This window comes from Festucalex cinctus, chromosome 3 (assembly GCF_051991245.1).
Source record: "Festucalex cinctus isolate MCC-2025b chromosome 3, RoL_Fcin_1.0, whole genome shotgun sequence".
NCBI lineage: Eukaryota > Metazoa > Chordata > Actinopteri > Syngnathiformes > Syngnathidae > Festucalex > Festucalex cinctus.
The window spans coordinates 31,545,710-31,561,875 of NC_135413.1; the positions used below are offsets into that span (position 1 = coordinate 31,545,710).

At 36.6% G+C, this 16,166-nt stretch overlaps 2 protein-coding genes across 2 annotated transcripts in view; one reads left to right on the forward strand and one right to left on the reverse strand.

The window, feature by feature from the left end:
* The first annotated feature begins 212 nt into the window (after positions 1–212).
* On the forward strand, positions 213–3,114 carry LOC144016460 (ras-related and estrogen-regulated growth inhibitor-like protein). Its single transcript, XM_077517631.1, has 5 exons — positions 213–308; positions 872–1,065; positions 1,163–1,216; positions 1,570–1,646; positions 2,416–3,114. The coding sequence occupies exons 2-5, from the start codon at positions 1,014–1,016 to the stop codon at positions 2,821–2,823; spliced, it is 591 nt and encodes a 196-aa protein (XP_077373757.1). The 5' UTR covers positions 213–308; positions 872–1,013; the 3' UTR covers positions 2,824–3,114.
* Positions 3,115–12,677: 9,563 nt separating this feature from the next.
* The window catches only part of LOC144016457 (RNA polymerase II elongation factor ELL), an 88,401-nt gene continuing 84,912 nt past the window's right edge, over positions 12,678–16,166 (reverse strand). The window contains exon 18 of the transcript XR_013282914.1: positions 12,678–12,760. The gene's annotated coding sequence lies outside the window, so the exon portion shown is untranslated. The remainder of the gene's footprint in view (positions 12,761–16,166) is intronic.

Below are 16,166 nucleotides of genomic sequence, written 5' to 3' on the forward strand. Positions count from 1 at the left end.
GATTGGCTGGCAACCAGTTCGGGGCGTACCCCGCCTGCTGCCCATAGCCAGCTGCGATAGGCTCCAGCAACCCCCGCGACCCTTGTGAGGAACAAGCGGTTCAGAAAATGGATGGATATATATTTATAAATATTTTGGGCTTTTTAGACTTTACTGGATTAGAGTTTAATCAGTCAGCAGGTTAAATGGTCAACCTTACTGTTTTTTTTTTTTTTTAAATTAGTTTATTAATTAATTAATTTATTTATTTTTATGCACAGCTGTACTCGAACTTTGACCCTTTGGTTCCAAAGGCCAACTCCAGAAAGGTAAGGAAAAAAAATACTGTACATACTGTACTCCAAAAATAGTATTAAAAAAAAACCAATAATAATAAAATGCTTTAAAACATTGTTCAAAAGCGACAATAAATAAATAAACACATGAATACATAATCATTACACAAAATATTTTTCGTCATTCGCCTTAAAATATTGTCCAGAACCACGGAAACTCACTCCTATAAAATGAATTAATTATTGAAAATTATTGAATAAATAAACAACTCCCCCACCGTCAATGTGTTAAATAAAATAAAATTACAGAATAATAAAAATAAAAAAAAACTTCCCCTTGCAAGTAAATCAAACTAAATTGTTAAACAAGTATTATATTTTCATAACATTATTCTATGAGATGATTTGATATTATTTTTTGAATGAATTATTATATATTGATGTAGATTTTCATTTAAAAAAAAATCAATAGGAATGATTATTATTATTATTATATCTTTTTAACTGCTTTAAAACAATCAATCAATGAATAAATCAATCAATATCAAAGACACGAGACAGCATACGGTCCTTGCATTACTTGCAATGAACAGCAGGCTGCGCGCGAGACACGTTTGTTGTCTTTGTGACGCTGGCGAGTGACGTCGCAGGCCCCGCCCACTCCTGCTTGAAATAGGCGCGTGCTCGCCCTCCAGCAGCTCAAACTGGCTCCGCGCGTCTTCATGGACGCGCGACGTCATGGAAGAAGCGAACGTGGTCGTGATGGGCACGGAGAGCGTGGGAAAATCAGGTAACCACGCATGCGCGTGCATTATTATGAGGATGATGACGATTCATTTATTATTATGATGATGACGTTGAACTCGTGTGTCGTGTCTCGCCTGCAGCGTTTACAGTGCGTCTGTTGACGCGGAGATTCATAGGAGAGTATGGAGACATTGGTGAGGGTTTTTTTTCTTTTCTCAACTCTAATAACTTCAACATACATCTTGGGGAAAAATTAAGAGAACAAAAATAACAAAACAAAACATAAAACATTGGACTTTTTTTTTGGCATTTTGACAATAACGTGGTCAGTAGTTCACTAGGTTAGGTCCTATCAAATAAAGTAGACTAAAAATGTTCATTTTACTCATGTAAAGTACATATAAACAGAAAAAAGAGAGAGATATTTTTGTAGTGGTCTCTTAATTCCTTCCAGAGTTGTATACTTCATACAGTATCTGCTGTGTATGGATTCTTTCTAATCATGGAAAAGTGACTTTTTATTTTATTTTATTTTTTTGTCTGTCAGAGTCCATCTACAGTCACAGATTTATGGTGGATGGGAGGGAAATTGCTGTCAACATTTGGGATTCGCCATATTCTCAAGTAAGCAGATAAAAGTATCCGACAAGTACAAGACCGTTAAGCAATCCCGTTCGCTCGCGGCTGTTTTACTGGATTTTGACTGATTTTGCAAGGCCCACAGGATATTTTGTTCTATTGCTATAAAAACACGGAACCTACCAAAAGAAAGATTAAAGTCTCTTCTTTCATCAAGAAAAGACAATTTATTTCTATCTGTTTCCGCTTTGCAGCCATTAGCATTAGAAGAGAGCTAAATTTCATCAGTTTTCACAAATCTATTTAAAATTGTAAGTAATTTAGCTTTTTATCGACATGGTCCTGGTTGATCTCCTTATACTCTGCTGCCACCTGCTGGCCGTTTGTGTAATAACTACCATTTCTGCAACAGTTGAGAGGCTGCATCAAAGCCTTCTGTATGCTCTAGCATAAAAAAAACAAAAAAAAAACCCGTATAAATACGTCTTTGGGACACTTAGAACATTAAAAATAAATAAATAAATAAATAAATTAATTAATTAATACATAAATATTTAGACGTGGTCCTAATACGCCATCGTAAAAGTTTTTTTTTTTTAATATTTCATTATTTTTCAATATTGTTAAACAGAGGACATTTTAAATGCATTTTCTGACATCTATCAGGGCAACGTCAATTTTTAAGTGTACAGTATTTTTGTGATTCACATCACGACGAGGTCCGTATCCCTTGAGAATTTTATTTTATTTTTTTTTAAGTTTGTACTTAAAATCTCAAGCATGCTTACCCGTCCGCCGGCGTGGTTTTGTTCAGGACGCGTCGTCGAAGGAGCGGAAGCTCCAGTGGGCCGACGGCTTCGTCCTGGCCTACAGCATCTGCGACCGCGCCAGCTTCAACGCCGTCGCCCGCCTGCTGCAAAGCATCGAGTCGTGCCGAGGCCGGCGGCGGGCGCCCGTGGCCATCGTGGGCACCAAGCGCGACCTCCACCACCGGCGCGCGGTGGCCAGCGAGGAAGGCCGGCGGCTGGCGCTCGACGCCGGCTGCCTCTTCTACGAGGTGTCGGCGGCCGAGAACTACCACGGCGTGCTGGACGTCTTCCACGGCCTGACGGGCAGGATGAAGGACGCCAGGCCGGGCGGCGCCAAGCGGCCGCTGGGGCTCAAGGGCATCGTCAAGAGCGTGTCGGCCGTGTTCAGCAGGCGGCGCATCGACTCCATTTAGGAGACGAGTTGCGGACGCTTGAAGCCTGATGAAGCAAACACCAGACGTTCATTTAGCTGAACTTGGACCAAAGAGACTGATGAAACATGGGACCTTGACATGTGTGTACAGTGGTGCCTTGAGATACGATTACTTTGCAATTCTTCTTCTTCTGCAATTCTGAACAATTCTTCCCAAAAAGACGCTTCAAATGAACAGTTTGCTTATTTTAATTCCATTTAATTTGGATTTTTTAAAATTATATTATTATTTTTAATTTTTTAAATTTAAAATGTTTTGTTTTGGGTTTTTTTTTAAAAAAGGTGCTTCAAAATAAGTTTATTTTAATTCCATTTAATTTGGATTTAGTTCCATTTTTTATTATTACTATTATTATTTTTTTTCATTTTAAATGTTTTTTTTAAAAAGCTACTTCAAATTAACAGTTTATTTACTTTAATTCCATTTAATTTGGATTTTTTTCATTATATTATTAGTTTTTAATTTTAATTTTAAAAAGCTGCTTCAAATTAACATTTTATTTACTTTAATTTGTACTTTTTAATTATTTTTTATTATATTATTATCTTTTATTTTTTTTATTTTAAATGTTTTTTTTAAAGGCGCTAGAAATGAACAGTTTACTTATTTTAATTCCACTTAATTTGGACTTTTAATTTTTTTATTATATTATTATTTTTTAATTTTAAATGTTTTTTTAAAGGGGCTTCAAATTAACAGTTTATTTATTTAGTTTATTTAGTGTAATTTCATTTAATTTGGATTTTTTTCATTATTTTTTTTATTTTATTATTTTTTATTTTAAATGTTTTTAAAAAATAATTATCATTAGTGTATGTTTTTAAAAAGCAGAATAATATAAAGTGATATTCTTCCTCATTAAAATACACATCAAAACAATTTTTGTCAGTTTCGGGCAAGGTTGAAACACATTAATGGCATTTCCATTCATTTCAATGGAAGAGCATGATTTGAAATTCAAGCGTCTTGAGTTATGAGCTTGATCACAGAACAAATTAAACTTGTATCTCAAAGCACCACTACAGATGTTTCCCAAAGATGCTGATCATGCTACAAGACATGTTTTTGGATCATAGTTTGTGATGTTTACACTTGAAACTTTTGATATAAGGCATCATAAACATTTTTAGGTGGCCGTCCGAGACCTTTTGTCATAAAGAGAGCATTTCTCGCAAAAAAGAATCCTCCATTTTGTTTTTCCCGAGAGCCGCATATAAGAAACGAGGAACCAATTTGACATTATCATATTCAATTCTAATGTATTAAATACACCGATCCTTCAAACAATTGTATTTTATTTTTATATTTATTACGGCAAATTAAAAAAAAAAAAAATGACGACCTCACAGCTTTCTGTTAAAGGTGACACGTTATTTGCTAGTTGTAACGATCTCCAAATCAACGTACATTTTGGTCTTTTTTTTTTTTCAATTTATTTCTGATAATATGTGTACTGAAACAGGTCAAAAATTGTTACTGGGTAACATTGGGTAAGTTACATTTTTTTTTAATGTCATTCTATTCATGCTTAAAGTATGTTGAAACTAAGCATGTTCAACAAAAACTGTATTGAAAAAAATAAACATTATTATTAAAAAAATTACCCGCAGGTAATAGGACTGTGTCGAGATTTTAACCTCTCCATATATTTTTTTTAAATAATCTATTGCATATGCATTCAAATCAATGTGCCGAATACTTTTCTTCTTGATTTTTATTTTTTATTTTTTTTACAGATAATTTTACAGTACATTTATACATTTTATTTTTGGCGAAACACAAATGTCACAAATTTGCTGGAATGTCCCTGAGATTTATTCAAATAAATATTTAAAAAAAAAATAATCGAGCCTTGACATGGAGCAGATCGTGGCTTTCTTCTGAGATTGATTTTGAACTCCCTCCCCAGATGATTTTTATAGCATTTACGCTTAAAAAAAAAAAAAAAGTCTAACTGTAAAAGTTTAACTGTATTTGAGCCTAGCATTTAAGCTTAAAAAAATGTCCTCTGTAGTGGACACATCCTAGCTTAAAAATAAAACCTTTTTTTTTTTTTTTTTTTTTTCAAAAAATGTCTTTTGCAGTATTCCAGTTACTTCACAAAGATTGGGGAATGTCAAAATAAACATGATTGGACAATATTTTTTTTTTCCTGGTAGTCAGGAGGAAACACTGTAATTATGTGTGAATTGGTTTTTCATCAAAAGAAAAAAAGATGAGAGAAAATTTCATGTGAAATAGTTTTAGATCTGAAATGTTCAACATTATCTGCCAACAAAAAAAAATATACAGAAGGTAAAATAATTGTCCTGACTAAAATGTTGACAGTTTTTGTTGACTAAAACTAGACGAATAAAATTCTGTTTTCTTGGACTAAAATAAAGACTAAAATTGTAGATTTATAGTCGACTAAAAATGGACGAAATAAAAATGGGATGAGGTTGAGCAACTGATAAAAACTAAAACTGAGACCAAATTTAAAAATGTCTGTTAAAATGAACACTAGTTGTATAAACTGTATGTTGTTACGGATCAGGAATGTGACAGACGCACGGCACAAACTCAATAATGGCGCCCAATGAGGATGAAGAACAGTCGGGAATGTTTTGCGGTCTTTCGAGCAAATCATTCACCAGCTGACTGAAAACGTGACGCGAGCTTTCCAAAGTTGGGACTTTTCGCACTCTTGGCTAATAAGAAGCGAAGCGCTCAACCTTTATCTTCATGGCCAAAATTGGGGAAGTCCCACCAAAACAATTTGAAAGTTGGCCCGAACTGTACACTGAATGGATTGAAATGTTTTTAGACGCAAGAGGCGAAAAGGGAACAAACAGTGCAGTCGCACGTTTCAGGAGAGAAATACGATACGAACAAAAAAAAAAAAAAGGCGCCGGAAAGTGAGCCGAGAAATTTTGCTCACATGTTCACCTCCGTCTAAAACATCTTCCCGGCAGCCACGCGCTCAAAAGGAACACGACTGCTCAGCAATCCCCACAGGAAAATGTGATTTTCTTTGACCTCATCTAATTCCACCTCACGTTATTTCATTACAGTGGAAGCAACTTAATGGAGATGCATCGCTTTGTTTGCTTCTCGGAGAAAACAAAGGAAAAGTCACAAAACAGACCTTGCACATCATGAGCAGTTTTAGGAACACGCTGAAAAGAAACAAACGTTCAAATGAGGTCACAATTATGAAATATTACAAGAAAAAAAATCGTATTTGAATGTCATTCTATACTATAAGAGAAACAACAAAGCCATCATTTTAAGATAATAAAGTGATATCATCACTAGAACGAGCTTGTAAGCACTTTTAAAAAATTATATTAAATTTGACATTTTTATATAAAAATCAATAAAGGTGGTAATTATATTGGAATAATATAAGACAAAGTCATAATAAAAAACCAAAGAGGTAATAAAAACTTTTTTTTTTTTTAGACTAACGATGTAATATATTTGAGTTTTCATTTTACTTCAGAAGAATTACAAAATAGAATCACAAGAATAAAGATGGATTTAAGATTATTTCAGATTATTAAACAAATAATACTTTTTTCACATTACATTTGTCATATTACAATTTAAATCTCCTAATTGAATAGTAAATAAATTGTACGTTTTTTTTTCTAATATCAAAAAATATAAGAACAAAATCTTTAAAAAAAAATTAATAAATAAAATTGTAATATTAGAAAAATTGTGATAATTCTACAAGAATTCAGAAACATTCTATGAATAAAGAAATTTGGACGGTGTCATATTATTATTAATTATTATTATTATTTTTTACAATTATTAATTGAATAGTAAATAAATTGTAGGGGTCTTTTGTAATATAAAAAAATATAAGCACAAAATCTTTTTGTTTTTAAAACCAAAATAAAATTGTAATATTAGAAAAATAATCATAACTCTACAAGAATTCAGAAATATTATATGAATAAAGAACTTTGGACGGTGTCATTATTATTATTATTATTATTATATTATTATTATTCACTTTTTACAATTACACATTTCCCCTTTTCAACCCTTCAATGAAAAAGTAATTAATTAACGAATTAATGAAAAAATAATAATAAAAAATTAATAAAAACTAAATTAACTAACTAAGAAATTGTCATTGAACAAAAAATGCCTTGCATTTCCTGGTTAATAGGGAAAAAAACAACAAAAACACGTATAAAAAAAAAAAAAAAAAAAAGTAAAATGAGTTCAGTTGATATTCATTTCCAAACAAATGCCTACAATTTAAAAACTTTCTAAAATTAGCGTGCCAAACGGACACCGTCGCCTTTTTGACTGTTTTACTGGCACACGTTATCATAAAAAAAAAAAAAACTTTGATATGACAAAAGGCTTTGGTCGTTCACGTAAATATATACATTGCTTCCATGTGCTGGTCATAGTTAGTGTTTTTGATTTGATTCCACAACCCATTGACCAAGCAGTTCTGCACTTAGACGTTGGACTGAGAAAAAATAAAATAAAATAAAAAACTTAGTTGACGTCATTTAAGGTTTATGGCGGCATACGTTGTGATTTTACTGATCGTTATTAAACGTTTTTGGCGGTCAAAGAGTTAACTGCTCTTGTACAATTCCGGAAAATCACAATTGACAACATCTAAGAGAAGTTTGAGGATTTGCATCAATTCAGCTGGTCCATGCAAAACACACGACTAAATTATTTAGCTTCATATATAAAGTAAAACTGAAAAAAAAAAAAAAAGTCTTCAACATTCCAAATAATTTTGCTATATAAGAAACTACAGTGAACTCCTTTTTCCAACTCCACAATAAGTTTCCTAATAAAAGCAACACACGGGGGGTCTGGAATGTGTGCACTGTAAAAAAAAAAAAAAAAAAAAGGTGCTTGCTCAACGATCCTTCTCCTCCAGCAAGTTTAATAATAAACGTGTAAAATGTTGACTCATGCCTGCAAGTCTTTTTTTTTTTTTTTTTTTTTCTTGCTAATGCTCCCCTGAGCTCCCTGGCAAAAGGTTAGCGGACCCCCCCGCAGCGCGTCTGCAGCTCCGTCGTCTTCCAAATAGGGAGTTGAACTTATACGCGCGCCCTTTGGCAATTCGCCTTGCGCAAAATCAAAGACGACGCGGTACATTTTTCACCTGCACATGTGTTGACATATCCCCCGCTGAGTCTTCTGGAAGCCAATTAAAAGCAAATCGTGTACGCGCTGTACTTCACTTCCTGGAATATTGGACACTTTGTACACTGTGCGTGAGCAACAGCCAAAAAAGGTGCACAAAAACTGTTTGCTCACGTGTGAATATTTAGGCACTGATGATGAGCATCAGAATTCATTTGATAACTTAATTGTTTTTCATGTGAAATTAATACCTTTTTTAAAAAGTCATTTTTTTACTTGCTGTCGACTGATGATGACATCATCACCTGTGCTGAGGAAGTAGGTAACGGCCAATCATGGCTCACTTCTTTTCTGGGTTCGGTCAGTAAACTGAGCCATGATTGGTCGTTACCTACTTCCTCAGCACAGGTGATGTCATCATCAGTCGACGGCAAGTAAAAATGTATTAATTTTGCATGAAAAATAATAGTTACCACATTAATTATAGATCAAATATTAAAATGGCTCAATGAGTCAAGAATCCCTCTAAATAATGATTAATTTTAAATATATTGCATATAAAACTGAAATAAAAAGTACACTATACCTAAAAAAATCCTTAAACAGTTTATGCAGTGTGTGATAACATTTCGGTAGTATGTGTGAGAGCGTTTCAGTGACGTCTGAGTGTGTGGATAGAGTGAAAGCATTTTTAGTAATGTGTGAGAGCATTTGATCTTCGAGGGTGTTTTGCTATCTGCAAGAAAGCATTTTAGTTTGGCGTGAGAGCATTTCATTATTGAGAGTAAGTTTCAGCAGTGAGTTGATAGCATTTCAGTAGTATGTGTGAGAACATTTCAGTGACGTTTGAGTCGTTTGATGGCATTTTAGCGTGTGAGAGCATTTTAGTGTGTGAGAGCATTTCAGTAGTGTACAAGAGTATTACAGTAACCTGCGTAAGAGCCTTTCAGTATTGTGTGAGAGCATTTCAGTAGTGGTCTGAGAGTGTTTCAGCAGTGCATGATAGAGTTTCTGTAGTAAATGTGAGTGCATTTCTTTTTTGTGCAAGTGCGTTGCGTGTGTGAGTGTAATTAATTCTGTAGCACGAAAGCACCTCAGTAGTATTTATAACAGCATTTCAGTAACGCATGAGAGCATTTCAGTAGTGTACAAGAGTGTTATAGTAATGTGCATAAGAGCCTTTCAGTATTCTATGAGAGCATTTCAGTAGTGGGCTGACAGTGTTTCAGCAGTGTGTGATAAGAGTTTCGGTAGTAAATGTGAGAGCATTTCAGTAGTGTGCAAGAGTGTTACAGTAGCTTGCGTAAGAGCCTTTCAGTATTGTGTGAGAGCATTTCAGTAGTGGGCTGAGAGTGTTTCAGCAGTGTGTGATAGCGTTTCAGTAGTATATGTGATACTAATTCTTTTTTTGGGCAAGTGTTTTGCATGTGTGAGTGAAATGAATTCTGTAGTACGAAAGCACTTCAGTAGTATTTACGACAGGATTTCAGTAGTTCCCGAGAGTGTTAAAATCGTGTCGTGATGGAGCTTTTCAGTAGTGTGCGTAACGGTGACCGCCAGCCGTGACCTGCTCTCATAACGGGAGACCAACGCGGATGAAGACGCCGTTAGCTGTCTGGCGCGCGCTAATCATCAGCTGCTGTCGCGTCTTCAGGGCAGAACTCGCACCGCTTTCACCCGATAGAAAACGTGCTGATCGAGTTGGCTAAAGCGTTTGCTCGCTCACATGGCGGGCGGATCTCACGTGGAGACGAAGTGGGCCACGTTCGAGCACGTGGCGCCCGTAAATGAGATCAAGCGCGCCGATATCGTGATTCATGGCCGGGGAAAGTGAGACACACGTGGACTTAAATGAAAAAGGAAAACCCGCAGAAATGATTTCAATCTGTCAAAATAAGAATAAATTTAAAAAAAAATGTCACGAAAATGACCCAATGAAAAGCGTTATTTTTCAGTTGCGGTTCAACAGAATTATTTTATAAACAAAAGGTGACAAGTAGTCCAGTAAGTTGCGAAAGTCAATTCTTGTCAACAATATGTTGTGTGACCTCACTCGTCTAAAAATGACATTCTGATTCATATTACATTTGTGGATTATGAGTTATGAAGCAAAATTGAGCCCGTTTTCATCCATCTCAGTGGGGCGTCCATTTTGCCACTTGCTGTCGACTGAAGATGACATCACAGTTGCTCAGCGCTCAGGCAACGACCCACCACAGATCACCTGTTTTATGAAGCTGCGCTGTGATTGGTCGTTGCCTGAGCAACTGTGATGTCATCTTCAGTTGACAGCAAGTAGCAAAATGGCCGCCCGCTAACACTGATAAAAAACGCAATATTAAACTGAATACCATATTTAGACCCTTTAAGTACAGTATAGTCTTTTTTTTTTGTTTAATTTCCATATTTCACTGCCTTTTTTTTTTTTTTTTTTTAAATAAATCCACACTTTCATAACAAAAACACAATTGTAGCCTTCTGGTATTAAATCCACTAGGAGTGTTTTTTTGTTGTTGTTTTTTTTTTTTTTTTGGGAGGGGGGGCGTTTTGCCACTTGCTGTCGACTGAAGATGACATCACAGTTGCTCAGCGTTCAGGCAATGACCAACCACAGACCACCCGTTGTGATTGGTCGTTGCCTGAGCAACTGTGATGTCATCTTCAGTCGACAGCAAGTGGCAAAATGGCCGCCCCCTGAGATGGATTAAAAACGGCTGGATTTTGCTACTACTTAACTCACATTCAACAATTTCAGTACAGTATGATCCAATTTAGACTTTTGTTTGTTTCATTCCATATTTCACCGCCTTTTTTTTTTTTTTTTTTTTGGTAATAAATCCACACTTTCATAATCAAAACACAATTGTAGCCTTCTGGTATTAAATCCACTAGGAGTGTTTTTTTGTTGTTGTTTTTTTTTTTTGGGGGGGGGGGGGATTGCCACTTGCTGTCGACTGAAGATGACATCACAGTTGCTCAGCGTTCAGGCAACGACCAACCACAGACCACCCGTTGTGATTGGTCGTTGCCTGAGCAACTGTGATGTCATCTTCAGTCGACAGCAAGTGGCAAAATGGCCGCCCCCCGAGATGGATTAAAAACGGCTGGATTTTGCTACTACTTAACTCACATTCAACAATTTCAGTACAGTATGATCCAATTTAGACTTTTGTTTCATTCCATATTTCACCGCCTTTTTTTTTTTTTTTTTTTTTTAATAAATCCACACTTTCATAATCAAAACACAATTGTAGCCTTCCAATATTAAATCCACCAGGGAGGATTTTGGCCGTCAGCCAGTCTGAACTTCCCGTGGGGGGGGCGAGCTGCTGTTGTGTCAGCGGCTTTTTTGCCCCAAATTCATTATTGAATATGTTCTTAGGAAGGGAAAAAAAAAAAAAAGAGGTGCGTTGAGGGAGATGGCGGGAATGTGTACTGAATGTGAAGAACGATTGTTGATTGCTCACAGCTTGCCAGCTGGATATTATTGTTTGTACGGAGCTGGCACAATATGACCTCACTAAAAAAAAAAAAAAAATGAAGTACCAAAAACGTCCACATGAGGGTAGCAGAGTGCAAATAAACGTTTTCCAGAGCTGGAGCTGCTCTCTTCTGTGCCTTCGTCTTTTTATTGTAATGTAAACACTTGGAAGTGCCAGCAGCGACACACGATTGGACTTGCTAGGAATTGTAATACGTTTTTTTTTGTGTGGTTGTGACTTGATTTGATTCCAATCTCTGACTCACAGTTGAAGACGCGCAACTCGTTCACGCGTTGGTGGCTCATTTCCTCCCTTGGTGGGAGCTCCAAGGATGCCTGCCGCATATGGCGCAGAATACTGTCATGCTGATTAGTTGTGACTGAGCGGGACTTATTTATATTTTGCAGTCATAACAGAAAGTCGACGCGCAGTGAGGTGACTGCCCGTGTGATTAGGATTGCATCTCTGTGAGGTGGGCGGGGAGAAGTGGCCTTGGTTTTCATTTATATTTGCTTCCGCTTTGCTGCAAATAGCATTAGAATACAGCTAAGTTTCATCATTATCTATTTTGAATTGTAATTGAGCTTTTTCAACGTGGTTCTGGTTGATCTCCTTTAGTCTGCTGCCACCTGCTGGCCGTTTGTGTAATAACTACCATTTCTTCAACCGTTCTTTGCAGTTGAGGCTGCATCAAAGCCTTCTGTATGTTCTTTATGGGGGAAAAACAACAACAAAAAACGTCATTGGGACACTTACAATTTTTAAAATAGAACGTATTTATACGTTTTTGGCAGCAAATGTAATCGCACTTAGCACAGTAATGACGGCATTAGTGATCAGGATTATTATTATTTTTTTTGATGAATTTTGGGTTTGGATGGGGCTTTTGGTCAAAATGTAAACAAATTTATTTATGCCCGGCATTTATTTATTTTTTTGGCTTAATTTAATTAAGCAACTTCTGAATACCTCATAATGCTCTCTCTTGCTTATGTTATTCAATTTCAACATCGTCCCACACATCGCATTAGGCGACCTCTGACCCCAGTGAAGCATTGGAAAAGAATACTGATGACGCTCCAAAAAGAGTGTTGACAAGCAAACATGTCTGACTAGACCGACGTTCATTAATTACAGGCTGCACTCAGCTATGACAAACAGCACTTCAACTTAAAAAGAGTCGTTTGTTTCACGCAGGCAATGGTGGGCGCTCACAAGTGCTCGGATTGACGTTGCCATGGAGACCTGATGATGACAAAGGCCTCGGTTGGGCTTGCTGGGTTCAAAGTGTACGGAAGGCAGAAAGTGGGGCGCTAGCACTGCAGGTGGAAAGAAGAAGGTGGAAAAGAGAAGTGTTATGTTCTGAGGTTGGATCCCAAAAGCGCAGACACAAATAGGAGTTTCACACTTTATTAGCATAACAAGAAGCGTGGAACTAGCTTGACTTGACCAGAAACAACGAGAAGGCATCATGGAAACTAATTTGGGCCGAGGAGCAGACAAGCAGGTGGGCAGATGGACAGAGGAAAAGAAGTAATAATCTGACAAAAACACACACTTCTCAGACCGGCTTATATAGATAGCGAATCGATCTGATTGGTTGTGGCTAGACATGTGGGTAACAGGACTGACATGGAACTATCTGATTAGCTGTTGACCAGATAAAGAGATTAAAGATTCTTGACATCACATAGCTTCTGACATCACATAGTGTCTTGCTGGTTACATCAGTTCAAAACAGACACTTGACCTCACGGTCATGACCCAAAAATAACCCTTGCATGACCCTAGTCATGACAGTAATCATAACCCTTGCATGACCCTAGTGATGACAGTAAGCATAACCCTTGTATGACCCTAGTCATTACAGTAAACATAACACTTGCATGACCCTAGTCATGACAGTAAACATACCAATTGCATGACCCTAGTCATGACAGTAAACATAACCCTTGCATGACCCTAGTTATGACAGTAAACATAATGCACGTTATGAGAAATAATTGTACTTACAAAGCTTCAACAAAGAGTGCCCTCGCTTCTCAAATGCTTATTGAAGTGTTGTTCAAAGAAAAGGTGATGAAACGCACATGCCTCCGTCCCGGCTTTTCTTGCGCGTTGAAGGCAATATTGGATGAAAATTACTTGATAAACGCTGTATTCTGTTCCTACTTACAATTTACACAACATTCCAACTTCATTGGAATCGGGGTTTGTGATTTATGCCAGTAACGACCGTCACAGTTCACCTGTTTTGTGGGTTTTGGTCATTAGGGATGTAACGATAACGGCAATATCGTGATATGGCGATATCAAAACTCCCGCAATATATCGCCGTCGTCACATCACGATATTAAAGAGGCACATCTGTTTAAAAAGTCGGCTTGATTTCCATTTGTGCAGTTGTAGCACCCTCTGGTGGCTAGTTTTTTTTAGTGCAGTTTAATTTTCGCAGGGCATATTTTGGCCCTTCTATGTTTAAAATCCACGCTAATGGTCAGATGAAGCGGAACGTAATTTGCTTGTGAGCTGAGACATTATGTGGAGGAAGTGTTTCAATACATATATTTATATATTTTTGATATATGATATTTATATTTTTGCATTCTTCATTGCTGCTATGTACAAAAACAAAATATTGCATTTTTTTTCAATATGAGCTTTTTTTTTTTTACAATATTGTGACCTTTTTTTGTATTGCCAACCGTCATTTGGAATTTGAGCAAACTTTTTTTTTTTTTTTCTTGGGGGGCACACCTGTAAAATTGCGAGGGAATAATGATGAGGCAAAGCTGAAGTGCGTGTCAGCAGCTTCACTTGAGCGAGCCGTGAATGGCGACAGGTTAGCCGTCGAACGGAGGCGCCCGGCCGGCACAGGCTGTGACACGCGCGTCATGATGTGATATTTCCCGGAATAAGCTCCCCAAATACCAACCGCTCACCTCGCCACCTTGTGACATCTAAAGTGGCGCTTCCACCTACGAGTGCACCAATTTCCGACGCATTTGATATATGAGCTTGTCACTCGGCTAGCAATGACTTGATTTGCGAGTGCACTTCCGAGTCTCCATTACTCTCGTTTTAGTGGGTAAATGAAGTCATGAAAGTCTGAATGGAATTTCAATTGAGGAAGAAATGTCTAGGACAAGTGTTACTTTGGTTTATAAACTTCTGCTTGTTGAGATGCATGCGGAATGGTTACAAAATTACATTTTTTATTTAATTTATTTTTTTAAGAGAGAGAGCTCAGTATTATTCATTTGTCAGGAGACCAGAGGAATGATTAAAGGAAAGAAAGCTGACTAAATTAAAAGATTACTAAATTACTTCTTTTTTTTTATAGAGCTCAGTATTATTCAATTGTAAGGAGACCAGAGGAAGGATCAAAGGAAAGAAAGCTGACTAAATTAAAAGATTACTAAATTCCTTTTTTTTTTTTTATAGAGCTCAGTATTATTAATTTGTCAGGAGACCAGAGGAATGATTAAAGGAAAGAAAGCTGACTAAATTAAAAGATTACTAAATTACTTTTTTTTTTTATAGAGCTCAGTATTATTCATTTGTCAGGAGACCAGAGGAATGATTAAAGGAAAAAAAGTTGACTAAATTAAAAGATTACTAAATTACTTTTTTTTTTATAGAGCTCAGTATTATTCATTTGTCAGGAGACCAGAGGAATGATTAAAGGAAAGAAAAAAAAAAGACAAAATTAAAAGATTACTCATTCATCTCCACGTTGCCCTGCATTTGGGTCATAAATCATGAAGCTGCGCACCCTCAAGTTGTTCCCATTTGCACATGAGAACAATGCGTGTAATTTTATTTTTTGCTTCAACATAAGTGACTGGAACAGACATTTATGAATTTTTATCATTTAGAAAAAAAAATGTCTGTGCTTGACAAAAGAGTTTGAAAGCGTCGTCTGTACAATCGCCCCACTTGCTCGTGTGCGTCAAGAACTCTTATGAGTCAGCCACTTCAATGTTGGCACTCTTTTTTTTTTTTCTTCCTCCCCTCTTGTTTATGCTGATTCAGAATCAATTAGCGGATGACAAAAATCCACCTGGGTTACATCCATTAAGTGTTTTTCCACCTCGTATTGTCTTCATTGCCGCAATGTTTCATCGTGAGCAAACGTGGTATTGAACTCACGACAAGAGCAATTATAAATAGCGTTTTGGAAAACTATATATCTATATCTATATCTCTCTCTCTCTCTCTCTCTCTCTATATATATATATATATATATATATATATATATATAATTATTATTATATTATTTATATTTATTGTTTTGATCAGGATAGCGAGAAATTGCTGAAGAGCCTTATAAAAATCCCCACACGGAAAATGGACGCTGCTGGACAGACGGACGTGAGCGCCATGTCAAAAAGGGATGTCAACAGATGGGGCTAAACGGACCGAGTTGAGATATTGGCGGGAGGACTGCAGGGTGACATTCTGCATGTTTGTCATCAGTTTTGAACATGCCCTCAGGAAAGGAAAAAAAGCCAAAATGGCCACTTATGCCTGAGTTGGCGTCCCCTGGAGTTGCTCAAGATAAACGCGTGTTGTGAAAGACTATCTTGCATGTCAATCAATCGCTCACTCGCCTGCTGGCAAAACCGTTTATTAGGGCAAAGAGGAGGCGCTGCTCGTAAGTGCGAAGACAGTCAAAGCAGCAGGAACATGGCGGCCCCATCAGTGGAAAATATGAAGGATTGA

What these genes read in the sequence shown, in the direction of transcription:
- LOC144016460 (XM_077517631.1), top strand. Translation starts at nt 1,014, where the DNA reads ATGGAAGAAGCGAACGTGGTCGTGATGGGCACGGAGAGCGTGGGAAAA. An exon ending in GGAGAGCGTGGGAAAATCAG is followed by an intron (nt 1,066 to 1,162) that starts GTAACCACGCAT and finishes TCTCGCCTGCAG; the next exon opens with CGTTTACAGTGCGTCTGTTG. An exon ending in AGGAGAGTATGGAGACATTG is followed by an intron (nt 1,217 to 1,569) that starts GTGAGGGTTTTT and finishes TTTGTCTGTCAG; the next exon opens with AGTCCATCTACAGTCACAGA.